This window comes from Trifolium pratense, linkage group LG3 (genome assembly GCF_020283565.1).
Source record: "Trifolium pratense cultivar HEN17-A07 linkage group LG3, ARS_RC_1.1, whole genome shotgun sequence".
Classification (NCBI taxonomy): domain Eukaryota; kingdom Viridiplantae; phylum Streptophyta; class Magnoliopsida; order Fabales; family Fabaceae; genus Trifolium; species Trifolium pratense.
The window spans coordinates 42,711,060-42,731,883 of NC_060061.1; the positions used below are offsets into that span (position 1 = coordinate 42,711,060).

At 31.5% G+C, this 20,824-nt stretch overlaps 4 protein-coding genes across 4 annotated transcripts; 1 reads left to right on the top strand and 3 right to left on the bottom strand.

The window, feature by feature from the left end:
* The first annotated feature begins 392 nt into the window (after positions 1–392).
* Positions 393–6,376, top strand: LOC123912863 (protein DNA-DAMAGE INDUCIBLE 1). The gene is made up of 16 exons (XM_045963442.1): positions 393–656; positions 748–780; positions 1,384–1,535; positions 2,404–2,512; positions 2,764–2,880; positions 3,027–3,092; positions 3,554–3,616; positions 3,699–3,743; positions 3,882–3,943; positions 4,072–4,165; positions 4,345–4,437; positions 4,526–4,595; positions 4,723–4,799; positions 5,181–5,223; positions 5,439–5,464; positions 6,065–6,376. The coding sequence occupies exons 1-16, from the start codon at positions 591–593 to the stop codon at positions 6,188–6,190; spliced, it is 1,242 nt and encodes a 413-aa protein (XP_045819398.1). The 5' UTR covers positions 393–590; the 3' UTR covers positions 6,191–6,376.
* A 1,344-nt stretch (positions 6,377–7,720) lies between these two features.
* On the bottom strand, positions 7,721–9,456 carry LOC123912864 (RNA-binding protein pno1-like). The gene is made up of 2 exons (XM_045963443.1): positions 9,325–9,456; positions 7,721–8,670 (listed from the first exon to the last, which is right to left on the bottom strand). The coding sequence occupies exon 2, from the start codon at positions 8,661–8,663 to the stop codon at positions 8,001–8,003; it is 663 nt and encodes a 220-aa protein (XP_045819399.1). The 5' UTR covers positions 8,664–8,670; positions 9,325–9,456; the 3' UTR covers positions 7,721–8,000.
* A 1,973-nt stretch (positions 9,457–11,429) lies between these two features.
* LOC123915151 (uncharacterized mitochondrial protein AtMg00810-like) lies at positions 11,430–12,366 on the bottom strand. Its single transcript, XM_045966299.1, has 2 exons — positions 12,075–12,366; positions 11,430–11,701 (listed from the first exon to the last, which is right to left on the bottom strand). Exons 1-2 carry the CDS (start codon positions 12,364–12,366, stop codon positions 11,430–11,432), a joined length of 564 nt encoding a protein of 187 aa, XP_045822255.1.
* A 968-nt stretch (positions 12,367–13,334) lies between these two features.
* On the bottom strand, positions 13,335–15,060 carry LOC123912866 (RNA-binding protein pno1-like). The gene is made up of 2 exons (XM_045963444.1): positions 14,922–15,060; positions 13,335–14,287 (listed from the first exon to the last, which is right to left on the bottom strand). Exon 2 carries the CDS (start codon positions 14,278–14,280, stop codon positions 13,618–13,620), a length of 663 nt encoding a protein of 220 aa, XP_045819400.1. The 5' UTR covers positions 14,281–14,287; positions 14,922–15,060; the 3' UTR covers positions 13,335–13,617.
* Between the last annotated feature and the right edge of the window lie 5,764 nt (positions 15,061–20,824).

A 20,824-nucleotide genomic window follows, 5' to 3' on the forward strand; every position in this document is an offset into this window, starting at 1 on the left:
ATCCTATCATAACAACTCGTATCTTTAAGATTTTACCCAATAAAAAAACATTAATTAGTTTTGAATTTTAAGATTTTACCCAATAAAAAAGCATTAATCAGTTTTGAAAAAGATATCAAAATTATAATATTTTTTTTGACACAGTGTTCTCTTGGCCAGTTTTTTTTTTTATAAGTTGTTCTCTTAGCCAAATACTAATATCATTTGACTAACTAATAGTAGTACTAAATTTTTTATAAGAAGATGTTATCAAAAAAATTTTTTTTTTTATAAGAACTAGTTTATATTTAATTTATTAAGATCGTTTAAAGATTAAATTAAATTTATTAAAAAAAAAAGTCGATAAGATTTAACTCAACCAACAAATACTAATATTATGCTTATAAAAAAAAAAAATACTAATATTACACTCATTCGAGTGTCAATCTAAGTGAACCCCTTCAACAAGTAACAATAATAATAAGAGTTAAAAAAGCTTCTAAGTCTTCCATTAGTCTTTACTTTTACCACTTTAACCAAACCTCGTATCTTGTCTCTCTCGTTATTGTTCTTCAACCCTTAAACAACAACAACATCGTATCAATTCAAAGATGAAGATCACTGTCATGACTTCTGATGAACAAATTCTCTCCTTGGATGTCGATCCTCATGAATCTGTAATCATCAAAGATTTTTCCTTTTTTCTTTTTTGTTCATATTCATATTTATATTTTATTTATCACTGATTTTTATTTCAACCCTTTTTAGGTGGAAAACGTTAAGGCATTGCTTGAGGTTGAGGTTAGCGAGTTCTCCATTACCCATCTCGTTTTTCACCCTAAAAATTCAATTTTTTGATTAAAAAGTTTATCTTTTTGTTAATTTTGTTCAAAATTAATGTTGCTGCCAATTATGGGTCATATAATTATCATGATTATATAATAATTATTAAACCCTAGAAATAAAATCCCATTTCAGTCTATCTTTTTGATTATATTGGGAATTGGTTGGTTGATTCATGTGTGTAAATTAGAATTGACAAGTGATGTTGGATCTGACATGGTCTTAGGGTCTGTTTGGATTAGCTTATTTTTGAGTTTATGCAAAACAACTTATGCAAATAAATAAGCTTTTATGCAACTTATAAGCTTTTCAGGGTAGCTTATGAAAAAACAACTTATGAAAATACAATTTTCGTTAGTGAGAACTTATAAATCAACATAAAAACTTATTTATTTCCATAAGCTATGCCTATTTTTCATAAGCTCAAAAGTAAGCCAATCCATACGGGCCCTTAATTTGTGTGTGTGTGTGTGTTTTGTTAACTTTTTATTAGGGTGTATGTTGTTTATGTGGTTGGTTTCTTATTGTGTTTGTTTGTGATAAACTTGTGTTTATGAGAAGACAAGTGTGCCTCTTCAGCAACAACAGATTCTGTTCAATGGGAATGAAGTGAGCAATTCACAGAAATTGAGTGCCCTTGGTGTTAAGGATGATGATTTGCTAATGATGACTGTCTCTTCTGGTGGCGGTGGCGGTGGCGCTGCTGCTTCTAGGTATACCTTTTTCATTGATGTTACATTGCACCCTTGTGAGATAATGCATTGCTTACTTATATTCTTAAAATCAGTAAATTGCCTCGTCCGGTTTATGCATCCCTCCAAAAATATGAGATGGTTGGAATGCTTGCAAGCTGTTTGGTTGTACTTAGATGTAGTGTTGTCAAATAGTGGCCATAGAAGCACTAAAGTGCTATAGCCTAGCAAAATTTCAACAAATCGCTATTGTTCTACGTTGCACTATTTAGTACAACGTGTTGTCAAATAGCGGCCATAGAGAATTTGAACAGACTACTATTTCCCCCGACTGACAACACTGCTAGATGGTAATTCTGAACTAACCTAGTAAGACATGGTAAACTTTAGAAGTTAAAGAATATGAAGATTATCTGTGACTTGACTATGATCTTGTGCTCATGTTAATTGATGTGATAAGTTGATATTTTACCAGTGATATAATTATTTGAATAACTGCAATGTTCGATATGTGACTGTACAAAATCCATGTTTTAGCTCAGCTTGATCCGTATTCCATCCTTTTTTGATAATATTCTCTAATCATGTTTCTTCACTAACCTATTAGGCTATTACTCACGAACTTCTAATGCATTGCCAAATAGCTTGAGTTGAATCGGATGCAATTTATATAGGGAATCTGTTAGGAATATGCATGAATTTTAAAATCAAGTGTTACTTTTGCAATTAAAGAAGTGGAAGTCTGGAAGATGCTTAATTGGTACCACTTGAAATGAGATTATCATAGAGTTTTTAGATTAGAACATAGAACACTATTTATATAATTTGTTTTGTTTATCCCTTTCACCTATCATCCATGTAATTTTTGCAATGAATTAAATTATTTCAGTGGATCTACCAATGATTTGAGCTTCAATACTGATGGATCTGCTATAAACCCTGGTGCTTTTCAGCAGCACTTTAGACGTGACTCTAATTTGATGGGGCAACTCTTTCAGGTAAATTGATGTTTCTTTTATTACTAAGTTTAGTGATCTTTATCAAGATTTTAAGTACATACATGTTTCTTACGTTTAATATAATTGTTGAAACATATTCCTTCCCTTTTTATTTTATGTAAATGTAATTCAACTTCAAATTATTCGATATACTTTGATAGTTTTAGTCAATTTTAATGCTTGCCTGTTATTTTGTTCTTTCGTCTTGGGTATTGGCTATATTCTGACCGAATATATAATGGAACATACAGAGTGACCCGGAGTTGGCACAAATTATTTTGGGGAATGATCTCAATAAACTCCAGGAAATTTTACGATTGCGTCATCGTCAAAGAGATCAATTACGACGTCAGAAAGAAGAAGAGATGGTAAGTTGATTGCATGATGACTTTTTCTTCTCTTCATTTGTCAAGAGGTTCAATTGTATCATTTCAAGCTGCTTCATTCATATTCTGTGCGTTTTCATTATTCTGTTATATTTTCCTCATAAATTTGTTTGAATTTGTTTTTCCAGGCTCTTCTTTATGCTGATCCTTTTGATGTTGAAGCACAAAAGAAGATTGAAGCTGCAATCCGCCAGGTCATTTTTTATTCAGTTTTGTTAGACATACAAAGAATTTATTAGCATCCACATGACATCTTAAGTATTTGGCTGTTGTATGATTCTGTCTTAAGTAACATCCGATCATTGGAATGTAATCAAGAGCAAACCGGTCACACCTAATCATTTTAGTACCAGAAAAAATATATATTAACTTTATTTTTCCAATTAATATTAAGTTAGCTAGGTTGTTTGTTTGTCATAATTTTCTGGCGAAACACTAGCTTTGCCTTATCAGAGAAACTTAAGAAATTTTTGTAAATCCATACTTGTTTGGGCAGTGTAGCACACAGATATTTAGTGTTTCTCAGTTTCTAATAGCTTACTATGCTTCATGCGACCAATTACAATTACATCTTGCTGTCCTGAATGACCAGTGTTTATAATCATTGAGTATGTTTGTTTTATTGTGAATAACGGAATTTCAACTAATTTTACAGAAAGGAATTGATGAAAATTGGGAAGCTGCACTCGAGCACAATCCTGAAGGTTTTGCCAGAGTGGTATATATACTTTACCTTTTGTATTTTATTGCTAATAGATTTGTCGTTTTTCATAATGAAAATCCAAGCTGTAATATTTCAGGTCATGTTGTATGTTGACATGGAGGTTAACGGCGTACCAATGAAGGTAAGTGGCCGTTCAAAAGATCTTTCTTCTTGAAGTTCAGGATTTGATGCTAGCTATTGCAGTTTTTTATGGTCTCTTCAATGACAGAAAGTTTTGTGAAATGGAACATGCATTTATTGGATTTTCATTTCGTTTCAGGCATTTGTTGATAGTGGAGCACAATCTACCATTATATCAAAAACCTGCGCTGAGCGTTTAGGGTATGCACTTCAATATGACTGGAACTTGCTTCCAAGGCATCTATAAGATTATAATATGATTAAATTTATTGGGTGCGATATTTCAGAATATATAATTATTTTGATGGTTGTGTTATCTTGTATTGTAGATTGCTGAGACTTTTAGATCAGCGTTACAAAGGAGTTGCTCACGGAGTTGGCCAAACCGAAATATTGGGTCGAATACATGTAGCTCCAATCAAGGTAATGTTTTAACAAATCTTGTGGAGAGAGAGAATTTGGTGCTGCCGAAGTCAATCGTGCTAATACGTTTGACCTATTTTAGAGATCAATCATGTAGCTCCATTCTCTTGCGTATTTTTTTTTGTCTATTTTGCGTTTCACTCCAACTTTCCTTTTGTGCATGCATTTATTTCCTGTAGATTGGGAATATATTTTACCCTTGTTCATTCTTAGTGCTGGATTCTCCCAACATGGAGTTTCTCTTTGGACTGGATATGCTCCGAAAGCATCAGGTACCATCCTCAGTAGCAATCTTGTGTATCGTCACTTTCAGAAATTACACCAAACTGTTTTTCTTATTGATGTGGCTCATGTCTGCAGTGTATAATTGATTTAAAAGAAAATGTTTTGCGAGTTGGTGGAGGAGAAGTTTCTGTGCCGTTTTTGCAAGGTTGGTTTTCCTATCTGTGGAATTGTAACAATGGCTATTTTTCATCATTAGTTTGCATAGTCCGGTTTTCAACACGACTTTCTTGTTGATTTTTTATATACTTAACCTTCTTGTCTTTTATGTTCAGAGAAAGACATACCATCTCGGTATTTAGATGAGGAAAAATATGCCAAGGAAGCTTCAGGCTCAGGAAGCCCACGTCCAGTAAGTATACTTTAACAATATGCTTTTCTTAAAGCGACAGTGTTGAAACTTTAACACTTTAATATGATTCATTGTATAGTTATACAATAGGTATGAGCAAACATCAAACATGAAGTGTAGTCAATCGTGAAAAATAGTAGTTTGTTCAAATTACGCCGCCATTTGACAACACTTTGTACTAAATAGTGTATTAAGGAACTATAATGATTTGTTCGAATCCTGCTATGCTATAGAGCTATAGCACCGCTATTTGACAATCCTGCATACATGTCACTGATTGTTTAGTATTTAAAAGCAAGACAGTTACGGCTAATTCTTGTTTGCTTTGTAATTCTGTTTTGATGAAAAGAATGATAATGGTTTGTTGTGGCATTCTTTCAGGTTGCATCAGGAAGCAATCCATCACAAGCAGGCGTGTCTTCTGGTTAGCACTAGATATTTTAATTAATTATTTAACTTGTATCGTGGGCGAAATCATTTTTATTTATTTTAAAATATGCCGAAAATTCACTTTGTATTTGTCCTATTATTTTGTGGTGCCTATATAATTAAACTATGTGAAATTTCACATTTGTTGAACTGATCAATAAAAGCTAATGTTAATAACATGTTTTATTTTATTGTTTACTTATTTTTCAGGAGGAGCTTCTGGTGACAATTCTAAGGTATGCTAACTGTTTCATCTTTGTACTTTATTCTTTTTTAGACGTTATACTTAAATTTGGCTACGCTATTGCTTTCATTTCCTTTAGTATTTTTTTTAGTGAACACTACTTGATCCTCCAAAGATCATTGCATTATCATATTAATTCTTTGAAGATTTTTTTTGTCCTTTTCAAAATTTGATAATGTCATCACAATTTTTACTTATTGTGGAGGACTTAAGTGGCAGTGTAAAACGACAAATTCGAAAGTGAAACCTAGTTTTTGACACTGAATAATCCTTATTTTACAGTTAAACCTAGTTGTTTGGAAGTGTTTATGGAAATAATTTATTATTTTTCAGCTTATTTTTATAAACTCATCCAGATAGCGCATTGTCATAAAACAATCAACTTATACATAGATTACTCCTATTCCCTCGCCGGTTGTAGTAGAAACAACTTAAATGCTTAAATTAACTTGTGTATCTAAACGTTCTCTAAATTTATGATATATTCGCGATTGGAACATGTTTGAAGTGTGAATGTGGTAACTTTATGCATGCAAACGTGATAGTTTTTTACTAGTAAAATAATGATTGGTTGGTTTGGTTTGGTTTGCAGGACGCTGTGTTTGAAAGCAAAGTTGCAAAGCTTGTTGAGCTAGGATTTGAAAGACAAGCAGTTATACAAGCTCTTCAATTATTCAATGGCAATGAGGAACAAGCAGCTGGATTTCTTTTTGGATGATGAAAACAGCATTTCTTATTCTCAAAAAAGGACTAATTTGTTTTACTTTATTTTCATTTTTTCAAATTGTAAAAAACAAGTTAATAGACCTACCTGATCGATGATTACATTTACATTTAACTGTTCACACTCTAAACAATTTTTCTATTTGATTGATAAAACTAGTTTATTGTTTCTCAATGCTCATTTAGCTTATTTAAGTGACTTAATATTCAATCAAGGTGTTATTTCTTGTACTTAGATATGTTCTTAAAAAATATTTAGTTACTAACAAATATCACTACTTGACTACTTTAATGGATGTGACTCAAAATGTTAGCTTGATTTAGTTCAAGTGATTAATGAGTTTTTCACGGATTGTTTTCTTCCCCTGAAAATAATTCAGTTTAAAGTTAGAATTCATCTTGAAAAATTAATTTTATTTAAAAAGATCTTAACACTTGAATGATATTAAAATTATTATTTCTTTCCTTATTGATTTTACACGACGAAACTCGTCATTTTTTACTCAAAAACAGATCATTTAATTGATGATATATACTAAACACAACAAGATGCATCAATAAAAATATGAAAGCGTCTGCGATTGGGAGGGGGCTAGATTCGCTTGATGCCAGAACTAACCCCCGAACCAGATTAAACTGGTGTGAAAACAAAAAAAAAATGAAAGCAAAACAATGAAAGTTATACCCTTGCTAAAGCGTGACTTGCAAACTCAACCTTAAAGTTTTGAAAAAAAGACGATATATATACTCTCCTAAGTCCTAATAACGGACACAAAATTAAACACATTCGCTATATAATGATTGAAGTTGTCTGCAACTCGTTTATAGTCTAATTCAAAATCAACATTCTCTACCTCAAAATCATGTACCTATTTAATTGTCGCTAACAACCGCAAAATGTGATCCATCTTGTCTTATACAAAATCTCATCCCAACACGATTTTGAATATTTGAAAGGAGACATCACACTCGCATCTACTTGTAGATGGCCTTTGCCACTTCACCAATCGTGCAGCAAAGAGTGTCTACGTCGAACAACATTAGAGGTGTCCTCATGCAACTCATACCACAATCTATCATTTCGAGACTTCCATATACTCCACATTGTGACAACAAAGACATGCTAGAGTTCAGTTGTGAACCTGATCAGAATTACAAAAAATCAGCAGAGCAGTGGCGTTGTGCACCGGCAAAAAAGGTTGGATATCATCCTACAAACCACTCACCTCCCAAGTCCCAACATGCACAACGACCTCACAGTGAAAATGTAGATGAAAACTATCCTCTTCACCACTACCTAATTGGGACTGTGACCATTCAGAACTTGTAGTTGTAGGGAAATATTTATGCCCTAGATTTCTTGTTTGAAGTTTGCCAATTTCAGAGCATTGTTTGCATTTTAACCTCTTTATTTTCTCTTTTAAATGCATCATCGTTTTCCATCAAGACAAGGTACTAAATATCAGTAAATGTTTGTTGATAACATTGGTGAGAACCTCTTTATAATATTTATTGGAAAAAATAATTTACTATTTAATTCTCAAATGATCATATGCCCTTTTTTATAACAAAAAAAGTATGCATAAATCAACACTAATAAAATGTCCACTAGGTGTGAAGATATGATAACACACTTGAAGGAAAAGGAATTAACAATTGAAGATATGATAACACACATCTAATACGAAGTTCAAAAGAAAAAGAAATAGTAATTCTGACAAGAAAAACCAAAGTTTGATATTTATGTAACAATCAATAAAAAAAAATTCATAAATAACTCTATTTTATAACTCATCACTATAAGATCAAAACCTTTCTGCCATCCTAGAAGTAATAGCTCTCAATTTGGAATAGACCTTTCCTGCTGGTGATCCCATAATTAGGTAACAAAGACTATCCCTAGCAACCTTGATGTTTGCAAAAGATCCCAAAATGTGAATTTTGGTGTCAGCAATCACAATTCTTGTCTTTGTTGCATTCTCAATTGTAAACTTGGTTTTACCGCCCTTTCCAGATAATCTTCCAATAGCACGGGACAAGTGATCGCCACGAAGTGTCTTAACATCCTTGATCTCAAAGGACTCAACATAGAGCTCATCCAGACGCAAAATAGCAATAGCATCTATGACATCAAAACCCAACATGAAAGCATGGACAAAGTCAGCACATTTTTGCAGGTTACTGATGTCAGGAGTATCAGGCCTTGTCTTCAGCTCAACTTTTCGACCCCTCTTATTCATTCGGATGTCAATTTTCATCTGCTCATAAATGGGAGTATAGAACTCCATCCAAAGTTTATGGAGAGGTGTATAACGATGTGGTGGAACTGATACCTTGCGGAATTGAACCTGTCCACTAGCCATCTCATGAGGTTTCAAAGGCTTAAACTTCGGCTTTGGAGGCAAAACTTTTGCTTTAGATGAGACAGTGTCAACATCCATTGAAGATGATGCTTCGTTCGACTGCATTGTCCAACTGTTTAAAGAGCACCAAAACAGTCGATTAAAATCTAGAGATGCAACATAAAAAATGAAATCTTAATAAGCAAAATCTACTACTAGAACGTCGGTCCTAACATCGAATACTAAATTTATGGTCGATACTAAAACTTAACACCTAATATATCACATTGCAAAGTTAAATAATTGAAATCATATGCTAACATATAAAGCAATACATCCCACATTCATAATTTTGAAAATTCGAACATCATCAACTCAGATTGTATGACCATGACCAGAATACTTAGAAACTCGAAACAACTCTGTGACAGAAGATATGCAATTTTACATAAAAGACAAGTTAAGAATAACATAACATTCAAAACAAAGTGAAGCCAATTCATATGAATGATTTTCTAAACGAATGTAAAGCTTCCACAAAAACAAACAAGGTACAAATTCAAAGTGGCCCAATGCTAGACTAATAGAATAAAAATAGTATTATTAACACATTAAAATCAAGTTACAGAGTAATTAATTGGCTAAGGTTTTTCATCAAACAGGTTATATGCAAGTTTTCAAAAATAATAATGATAATTGTCATGTTCATATGTTTGAATTGCGAAGCTTATCAAGCACGCAATCATAGAACAGAGGTGCAGAGCTTGTTGTTTTCTGGCGAACGCACCTTCTCGGTGATTCTAGCAGACGTCGAAGAACTCCGGCAAGATTTTGCTTCACGACTCACGAGCAATAGCTGATTATTGTTGATTTAGGGTTTTAATTTTATAAGTGTTCTTCAAATCGAAGTGGATTGTATTGGGCTTCGTTTTTATCGTTGGGTTTTTGGTTTTTCTATATTTTCAAGTTAAAAATAGTAGTTTGATAAAAATAAAAAAAAAATCAAAATAGTAATTTTGTATTGAAACATATTTTATGTTAAATATATAATACGAGTCCCAAATAATATTTAATAAATAATAATAATTTTTTAATAAAGAATTTGTTACTTTTAATTGTTTTTTTAAGGAATACTTCTAGTTGTTTTATAAGTGTAATTTGCACAAATTCTTTATTGTTACTAGCGGGCCAGGCAGGCGCGTTGTGTCTAACTTATGTTAAAAAAAAGATATGTCTTATGTTATGGTCAGTTTGTTAATAACAAAAATTTGTTGCTAAAAAAAATATGTGCCTTATGTTATGGTGAGTTTGTCAATAAAAGATTTTCGGTGCTACTAAAAAAAAATAAGGATATTGTTGGTATTATGAAAAATCCACACCAAAACTCATCTACTCTCTGTATAGAATAGATAGACGCAGTGACAATGTAACATCTTTTTATATATGCATTTAATTCAATTAAGTTGAACACTTTTCTAAATATTTTATTTTGACTAGTCCCACACCCGTGCGATGCACAAGTGTTATGTGGTATTTTATATTATAATATTGAAAAATTATTCGTATAAATTGTAACAATAAGTATTATAAAATGAAAATAATAATAATAATAATAATAATAATAATATAAAAGTGATATACTTATCACTTCCTCCAACCAATATATATACCTATATGTATAGAGAATGAGTACGGACCATCAAAATTGAATGAATTTTTTTTTTGTGGGGTGCGCCAGCCAATGCAATAGTGCAACGGATAGGCGACACACTAAAATTGAATGAAATATGATAATGATAATAGTTATTATATATTTCAATCCCATAACTTAACTTTTTGCATAACCTTCACTCTTCTCTAAAATTATAATGTAATTAAGTCAATAATGTATACACTCTTCGTATTTTTTTGTGTGACTAAATTATAAACTCTTTGTTGTTTCTATGAAAACGGTTGACATTTAAATGGGATAAATGTTGAAAGAGAATCCAACTATGTTCATCTTCATTGTCACTAAGAAATGTTATAATAATGTAGAAAAGTGTAACATCTTGTAACATCAATTTTTGGATAATTGGAGAGGTATAATTCAATAATAATGTAGAAAATTGTAACATCTTGTGACATCAATTTTTGGATAATTGGAGAAACATAATTCTTTATTATTTATTATGAGATTGATATAATATAAAAAAAAATAGAGATGAGAATGATATAATATAAGGAAGTGATGTGGAAACAAAAAAAAATAGAGATGAAAATGATATAATATAAGGAAGTGATGTGGCATTATTGTGTGATTTAATTGGATGTAAGTGGGTGATGTGGATTAGGGTTAAGATGAATAGTAGGAGAACTATCTAGGAATTATATATATAGATATATACTATTAATTGGATAATTTTGATAGGTTACAAAGTAACACTATATTATTATTCAATTCAACAATATACCGATACATATTTAAATAAGATGTATACCGAATAATCCACTTCAATTAAATCACACTTTTTTTTATCGACACTATTCTTTCATTATCGTAATTAAATCACACTATATATAGAGAAAATGAGAAAGAAGAGGATAAAGCTTGTAGAATAAATCATTGTTTCATTAGTGATTACTTGTGTATATACTTCATTCGTTCCAAAATATAATTAAAAATAAATCAAATAAACTTGATGTATTTTGTTTAAAATTTAGACTAAATACATTCACTTTTGTTAAGCAATTGTTGCTTATATTTTAGTACGGAGGGAGTACTATTGTGAGAAGAATAAATTAGTGGGAAAAGTAGTTAAACAAACTTAACTAACTATAATCAACTTTGAACTACTTCTAAATAACTAGATTTTACATAGTTAACTTCGACTAGTGTAGATAACTTATGAATCAAGTTATTGCATCAGTTACCCGTGCAAACTGGAGCATGTACATCAAACATGCCAAGTTTTGAAATAAGCTTTTGGAAGGGAGTTGCTTCAAGTTGTTTGGTGAAGAAATCCGCAAGTTGATGGGTAGATTAATAGGAAGGAGGTGGAAGAGATGTGCTTGAAGCTTCTCACGAACAATGTGGCAATCATTATCAATATGTTTAGTACGTTCATGAAAAGTTGGATTTGAAGCAATGTGTCTAGCAGATTGGCTATCATAATAGAGAATAGCTGGAGTGGTGAATGAAACTTGAAAATTCTTAAGTGAGCCATTGTATTTCACATGTAATGGAGGGCTGGATACTCAGCTTCCGAGGAGGATTTAGAAATTGTGGCTTGTTTCTTGGACTTCCATGAAATGAGTGAATCAGCTAAAAAAATGCAAAAGCCAATGATGATTTTCTAGATGAGGGGCAAGTGGCCCAATCAGAGTCACTGAAAGCTTTGACTTGGATATTGGATGATCCAGGAAAGAAAAGACCTAATCCAAGTGATGCTTTGGCAGCTTGATAGTGAGAGGTAGTAGGGTTCACCATTTATTGACTAAGAAATTGAACAAGAAAACTTATATCAGGTCTTGTAGTGGTAAGGTAGAAAAGCTTACCAACAAGCCTTCTGTATGCAGAAGGATCTAGATATGAAGTAGGAGTTGGATCAACATTGTGGTAATCTTTGGCAAGAGGGGTATAGCAAGGTTTTGTAGCAAGTAAACCATTGTCAGAAATAACGTCTAAAACATATTTCCTTTGATTGTGGAGTATTCCTTTGTGAGATCGAGATACCTCAAGGCCAAGAATGTATTTCAATGAGCCTAAGTCCTTAATTTTGAACTTGTCATCAAGGAGGGCCTTGATGGAATGAATATCTAATATGGCGGTGCCAGAGGATAACACCATCAACATACACAGATGGAGTTGTGAATGCATTAGGGGATCTCTTGATGAATAAGAAATGATCAGCTTGAGACCGAGTGAAACCAATAGAGATAAGGAAGGTTTAGATAAATGAAATAGCTAGGACAAAATGTTTGTGAGAAGGGGTAAGAGAATGATATGAAAGGACTGAAGATAATGGATAAGGAGTGGACTTACCATTTTGAATTTGAGACGAGATGGTTGAATTACCAATGGTGGAACCTTGACATGGCATGGAGAGACTTTTGGACTTTAGCATATTGAAGGAACATAGAACGACATATGGATGATTTTATTCGACATGTAAAGTGTGTAATGAAAGCAACAAGCTTAGTGTGTAATGAAGGCAGCTAAAGACTATTGGTTAGCTTCATATGACATGTAAAGTGGGAGTGTGTGTCGGTTGTGGAGGAGTCATAAGAGGGAGTGATGGAGAGGAGAGTGGATTGGTGCTGCTAACGAAGGGTGGAAGTGGTAACCCAGGAGGTCACGCACTAGAACATTCGAATGCACCTCGGAGTCAAGAGTCATGTCTAATGTTTTGAGAGTTGTCCATCTCAATTTGAATAAACCTTCCATTTGGTCCCTAAACTATTAATTTCTCTCCAATTTGGTCCTCAAACTATAAAAATATACCAAATAGTCCCTAAACTATTAATAATTCATTAATTTGGTACTTGAATTATCATTTTCTCTCGTGTTTTTAAAAAAATTAAAGGACTAAATTGATGTATTAATAATAGTTTAGGAACTATTTAGTATATTTTCATAGTTCAAGGACTAAATTGATGGTTTATTCTCTCAATTTAGTCAATCCTTGTAAGCTTATATGTTGAAAATTACTATCCCTCAGTAATTTCTGTCTAGTTTCTTTTTTACGGGCTTAGAAATAAACACTGACAAAATGACAGTATTAAACTCATAGAAAGGCATAAATAAGTTACTAGATGTGAGACTCAAACTCATAGAACACAAATATATAGTTATTTTTGTCTAGAATACAACACTTTTTTTTGACAGGAAGAATACAACACTTTGCAATTGATTGATTTTGATGATGTTCTCCCTTTCCAAAGGGAATAGGAATTAACAATTGAAAACGATAACACTACTAAGACGAAGTTCAAAGAAAAAAGACAGTAATTCTGACAAGAAAAACCAAAATTTGATATTTCTGTAACAATAAATAAAAAAACACTCATAAATCACTCTATTTTAGACCTCATCACTAGATCAAAACCTTTCTGCCATCCTAGAAGTAATAGCTCTCAATTTGGAATAGACCTTTCCTGCTGGTGATCCCATAATTAGGTAACAAAGACTATCCCTAGCAACCTTGATGTTTGCAAAAGATCCCAAAATGTGAATTTTGGTGTCAGCAATCACAATTCTTGTCTTTGTTGCATTCTCAATTGTAAACTTGGTTTTACCACCTTTTCCAGACAATCTTCCAATAGCACGGGACAAGTGATCTCCTCGAAGTGTCTTAACATCCTTGATCTCAAAGGACTCAACATAGAGCTCATCCAAACGCAAAATAGCAATAGCATCTATGACATCAAAACCCAACATGAAAGCATGGACAAAATCAGCACATTTTTGCAGGTTACTGATGTCAGGAGTATCAGGCCTTGTCTTTAGCTCAACTTTTCGACCTTTCAAATTCATCCGGATGTCAATTTTCATCTGCTCATAAATGGGAGTATAGATCTCCATCCAAATTTTCTTGAGAGGTGTATAACGATGTGGTGGAACTGATACCTTACGAAACTGAACCTGTCCACTAGCCATCTCATGAGGTTTCAGAGGCTTAAACTTTGGCTTTGGAGGCAAAACCTTTGCTTCAGATGGGACAGTGTCAACTTCCATTGAAGATGATGCTTCTTTTGACTGCATTGTGCAACTGTTTAAAGAGCACACAAACAGTTGATTAAAATGAAATGTTAATAAGCAAAATCTACTACTAGCATGTTGGTCCTAACATCGAATACTACTAAACTTTGTCAATACTAAAACTAACACCTAATATATCACATCGCAAAGTTCAATAATCGAAACCTTAGGCTAACATATAAATAATATGTCCCACATTCATAACTTGGAAAATTCGCAATACTGAAACTAACACCTAATACATCCTACATTCATAATTTTGAAAATTCGCAATTCTATAGAATTCAGCATCAACTCAGATTCTATAATCACAATACTTAGAAACTCGAAACAACTCAGTGGCATAGTGTAATTTCACATAAAAGACAGTTAAGAAAAACATAACATTCAAAACAAAGTGAAGCCAAATTCACATTGATGTTTTTTCGAAAGAATTTAAAGCTTCTACAAAAACAAATAAGGTTAAATTTCGAAGTGTCCCAATAAAAACTAATAGAAAAAAAAAATTAACCCATTAAGATCAAGCTATAGAGTAATTAATTGTCTAGGGTTTTCATCAAACAGGTGATATGCAAGTTTTCAAAAATAAATCTAATTGTGATGTTCATATGCCTCAACCACGGAACAGAGGTGAAATCGCGCACCTTATCGGAAATCCTGGAAGACGACGAACAACTCCGGCGGCGTTTTCCGGCAAGATTTGGTTTCGCGGCAGATGAGTTGTTTGTGATGATAGAGAAAAGGGCAAAGCAGCAGAATTTAGGGTTTATAAGGGTTCTTCAAATCTAACTGGATTTTATTGGGCTTGGTTTTTAGTTTGGTATAATTGGGCTTTGTTATAATATAGGTTTATAATCGGAGAATTGCTTTTCGCGCCCCGACTTTCTCGCGTGCCCCTTGTTTTGATATTTTTTTTTTGAAACGGCAAAATATTATTAATAATAACCGGTCTCTGCACAATATGAACAGAGGCCGGGATAAACGGAATTACAAAACAAATGTGTCGTATACCTAGTACACACTTCACAGTCACCAGACCACCAAGAGCACACACCACAAACAGTCAAACACCAGACCACCAAGAGCACCTTGTTTTGAAATAAATGCCTCTCTTGCATGATAATTAGCAAATTTTGTAAAAACAAAAAATCTGAAAAAATATACTGTTCGCAACTAATGTTGTTATCTAAAATCAAATGTGAATGTGGTCGGTGGTCAAAATTTTGAATATTGGTCACGGTTAAAGACAATGGACAATTTTGATTGGCAATCGGAGTGAATATGACATAACTTTGATCAATTTTACTTTCTTTAAAATTATCATTTTCAACACAAAATTTATATTTATCGTTTTAAATCTTCATGTAAATAAATAATACAAAATATTCATTATTAATTAACATATAAAAGTAATGTACAATGAGTATTACTTTTTTTTTACTAGTGAATAATATATTTTTTTCTCCCAAACTCTCAAGTTTTACGGTAATTAGAAAATTCAAACGCATGTAGGAATTAAGAATAAGCATTAAAATAAAATTGAAATTGTTTTTTTCTTTTTTTTGAGTTATTAATTATTATAATATGTGTACAAAGTTTTTACTGCCGTTAGCGATAATTAATCTCCATATGAGAATTTATGGGACACAAGGTGTGTTCTCCCTTTTTCATCCGAATTCTATCTATGTGCATTAGTCAAGAATCGAATCCTATCCACCTTCTTAAGAGACCCAAAATCCTTATCAACTAAAACTAATTTATTGTTGCTACTTGGAAAAAAATCTTATTCAGTAATTTATGTAACATTGAATATTAGCACCAATATACTAATGCATCATATGGTGATCTATGCTATGCACAATATACATTAAAAGCTGTCTAGAAAGCTGTCTAGAAAACTAACGCTTCTTTAGTTATGCCTGACTACAAGAGGACTCATAACTTTGTGTCTGCCATCAGACCACAAGTTACCAAATTTTAATGTCTTCTCTTCTTTTCACTAACTTAATCAGATTTTAATGATCTTGGCTTAATCAAAACAGAAACCCCCTGAGGTTCCTTGACAACATTTGTAACTTTAAGTTATAACTTCTTCTACAGTGTATTTTCCTAGATTAGACACTGTGATCGAAGGATAGTTAAAATCTAACATGTTGTAAGACTTAGGACAAGTGTAGGGATTCCTAGAAAACATTTTCATTTGTGTTTGGTTATAACCATGAGAACATAGGAAGTTCAAGTAATCAACAATGTTTAGATCATAGACAAATATCTAGGCCCGTAAAAGGACACGTTTCAATTCCCGGAAAAAAAATCAAATATGACTTTTATGATATTTTATATTATGCATTATGTTATAAACTATTTCTAAGCATGAACAATAATATGGAAGAATAGAGAGGAAGAAGAGAAAGGGATAAGAGAAAGGAATAAACTTATTCACAAGTGTGTGTTTACATGAAAATAAGAGTGTCATTTATAGGACACACTAGGGGACAAGAAAACCTACCACATAATGGACATTCATTACATATTATTCATAACACTCCCCCTTGAATGTCCATGAAGGATATTCTTTCTCTAAAAAAAAAAAAAAAAAAAAAAATCAAGTGAAGGAAAAGAGTACATCATCATTTATGTGTGAACTGCCTCATTAAAAACCTTACCAGGAAAACCCAGTGGGATAAAACCATGGTGAAGGGAAAAAGAGTGCAGTAAATATTTGTGTCTCCCCCTCATAAAGACAAATTATACATGAGATGAAAAACCAAATAATCTCCAGTACTAGTTGATCAAAAGCTTTACTTGAAGTTGACTTTGTAGAAAGATCTGTCATATCTTCTTTATTATGTTCTTCTCCAAATTAGCAGTGAGTCCGATATTATCTTCATATTGAATTGTTGCATGAACCATCCTTTTGTAATAAAAACATCAAGTTTATTGTATGTGTTGAATTACAGACCTCGACAAAAACGTCTTCTCAACTTGCTTGATGTAGTGCTGAAATCTTCACACGATTGGATGATATTGATGTTTCTTTAAGGTATAAATATTATGCTTGACTTTGTTCCAATATCTGTGTTAGCTGAATAAAATATCACGACATGTATAACTATAACTATATATAGTAAAATATATCAGTGTCTTTAATTGAATTAAGATATGGTACTTCAGGACCAATTCAAATTGTTCATCATTTTCTAGATGCATTACACGATCTTTGCTCAGATCAAATGACATCACAACCATTTTAGTACACAACAGATTTGTCCATGTCAAACTGTTCTAATACTTTTGCTATATAATTTTACTATAAATTTGTGATTCCAAATAAACTTTGTGCATTCAACATATTTCTTTAATCTACGAATTTCAGAAGCTCTTCAGGAGTTCTGATAATATTTATAGTAAATGATATTTCTCAACAAATATATTAGCATTTGATATATGGTACTTCAGGACCAATTAGTAATTCACTATTGATGAACTTACAACAATTTCATATAGAATCATGTTTTATATAAGGTTCATGTTTCACGAAGCATTCTTCAAATACTTATTTTGTAAGAAATGACAATATCTCAAGCTCTTCAGGAGTCTCTTGATCATATTTTTATCATCGATATAAATCTTAAATATATCAAATTCATTGCCAAATATTTTCTTAAAATGTACAAATTGTCATTTTCATATTTCTCACTTGGAAATATTCAACAAGAATATTATACAACATGCATATAGATGTTGCCCGAGTATATAAGGAGAGTTATTCATGTTTATAAAGTCATCTCTCCAATATATATGTGTCTTACGAAAATTAAATCCTTTTAGGATTTTCATATAATCATCATTATCAAGTGAGCCAATCAAATACGTTAAAACACATATTTCACATAAATTGAGTATTTCATATGCTACTCAACTTAATTAATTACAAAGAAGTTTTGGAATTCACTTTAGGTGAATATGCTTCTTGAAAATCAATGATAGACATTTATCGATATACTTGAATAACCATTCAAACTCTAAATATTTTATTTTCATTATTTTCTTTTTTCTTGAGAACTTATTCATATCGAATTGTTTCCATCTGCAGATGAAATGGACTACTAGTCCAAGAATATTTCGCTTTGCAAAGCTACTTTAATATTGTATCAATCACGTCTATCTATTTAGTCAATAATTTCATTGTCTATAATCCTTAATAGACTTTGATTCATGATCCTCATTATTTCTTGTAATATATAGCGCTATATTATATAAATAATCATCGTCAACGTTGATTTTCTTTCGGTTTCATCGTATTCCATTCATGACATAATTCGTCGAGATCTCTTTATTTTCATAAATTTCAGGTACCTGATAAGTTCTTCTGAACTGCAAAATCAATTATGTCGAATGTTCTTTTGGAATTTTCATATCCTCACTTGGGTCATCTTTGTTTTTAGCTCCTTTTCTTATTTGAGGATTTTTATCTTTGGAACCGACTGACCTACCACGCTACAGGGTGGTTAAAATTCATTTGCAATATAAGATTGTCCAACAGGGACATCTATTTTGATTGGAGCATTAGCAGCTGATAGTTGATTTCATAGACTTTGCAAATGATATATCTTTTGAACATCTGGTTCAATCTATTTTATATGAGGATCAAGATGAGATAATAATAATTATTTATTTCAAGTGATTCATTTGAACTTCTGGTTCATATTTTTCAGCTGCTTATTCCCTCCCCCTAATATTGGGAAAACTAATTCATCATCACTTGAAAATTATCCTTCTGGGTTATAAACAAGTCCCTAATTATTGGCTCAATATAATTTATAAGGGATGAAGAGTCATATCAAATATAGTTTCCCAATATTCTTTAATAATTCATCGTATTGCATTATATTGGAGCAATCGGAACATACCAACACATCCAAAAATGCTTATATGAAAATATTAGATTATAAAACTAAACTTAATTGCAAGTTAAGGGGAAGACTTTTGTATAATAACATATTGGCTTGAGCGAATCAATATCTCAACATATATATTTAAATGTTCCCAAAATATAAAATAGAACTTGAAGTATTGATCTCATAAGTATCGATCATGTAATTAACTTTAGACGTCTAGAGAATGGATCATCAATTCCATTATTTTTTCTTCTTGTATTATCATATTCTACGAGATGTTCTATATTATTTTAATTGACATTCGATACTTATCAAATACTTTCTAGAAAATTAAATATTAAATGAGCTCTTAACCAAATTAGTAAAAATAATCTCACAAACTTCTGGTTGTGAGTTGACAACAAACACACATGTGACCATTTCGTTGTTGCATAAATTAAAATTATAAAGTTCTAATTGGTTCACATCATGATCGGTGTATTGATTTATAAATATCACCTTTCGTATATTCTAAAAATAAAAGATGCTCATTTACTTAATTTATCAACTTCTTTTGGGAAGTAGTAACACATAAAAATGATTAGATTGAAGAAACTTCAGGCCCTTCAATACATATAATATTATTTTATATTTCGCATCATAATAGATTCGGGATGACCCATCCGATCTTGCCAATTACAAACTTAATATATATGATTTAAATTGTAAACTTCTGGTTTACTTGAACATGTGCTTGAGTTGCACAAATATTATAAGTATTTCCCAAACTAGAGACAAAAGGTTGATACTTTCTTTAAAAAAACATGTCTCGTAATATTGAGATACGAGGTCTCCTTCGTTTTAATAAATTTCTTGGAGACTTGAAAAATATAATGTATTCTCAACGCGTTCTTGTTTTTCCTTCATATGTAAAAATATATTAGCTCTTCCGGAGCCATATTTTTGCATTGTGCAACATTAATTTCTTCAATTTATTTAATGGGTATAAAAATAGAAGACTATCAATTAAATGATTGAATAAAAATAATAGACAATAAACGGTTTCTTATGTTCCAATGGCTTATCATTTTATTTAATTATGGAGAATTAAAATTAAAATATTTAAAATCAATAAAGGTCATGTTATGAGTATAAGTTAAACTGTAACTGAAACATATAAATCTTACACTAATTATGTAACCGATCTTACACTAATTACACTAACATTACAAATAAAAATTATGAAATTTTAATAGGTACTCATAGTAGCTATAAAAAGTTATGGCAATGTGGAATTTATTTTGTAACCGAACTTATTCAAAGCCAATTCATACAAATTAATGATTAATTAGAACTAATTAATAATTAATATAAATAAACTCACTCAAAATTGTTTTTAGTCTTTACAAAAACTCAATCATCCAATATTATAATAATAAATTAAAATATACAATAAATTGAGGCACAAAAAAAATTAAATTAAATTCTGATATAAAAGTGAAACGTACACCAGAATAAGATAAAGTGAAACAATCAATTTGTATAGAATTTTTTTCTAAATATATCAATTAAAAAAAATAGTAACTGTTGCTATAAAATAATTGAGGGAATTTAAAAGCAATATACACCTTTCACAATCCTATTATTTTAAATCAATTGTATAATTT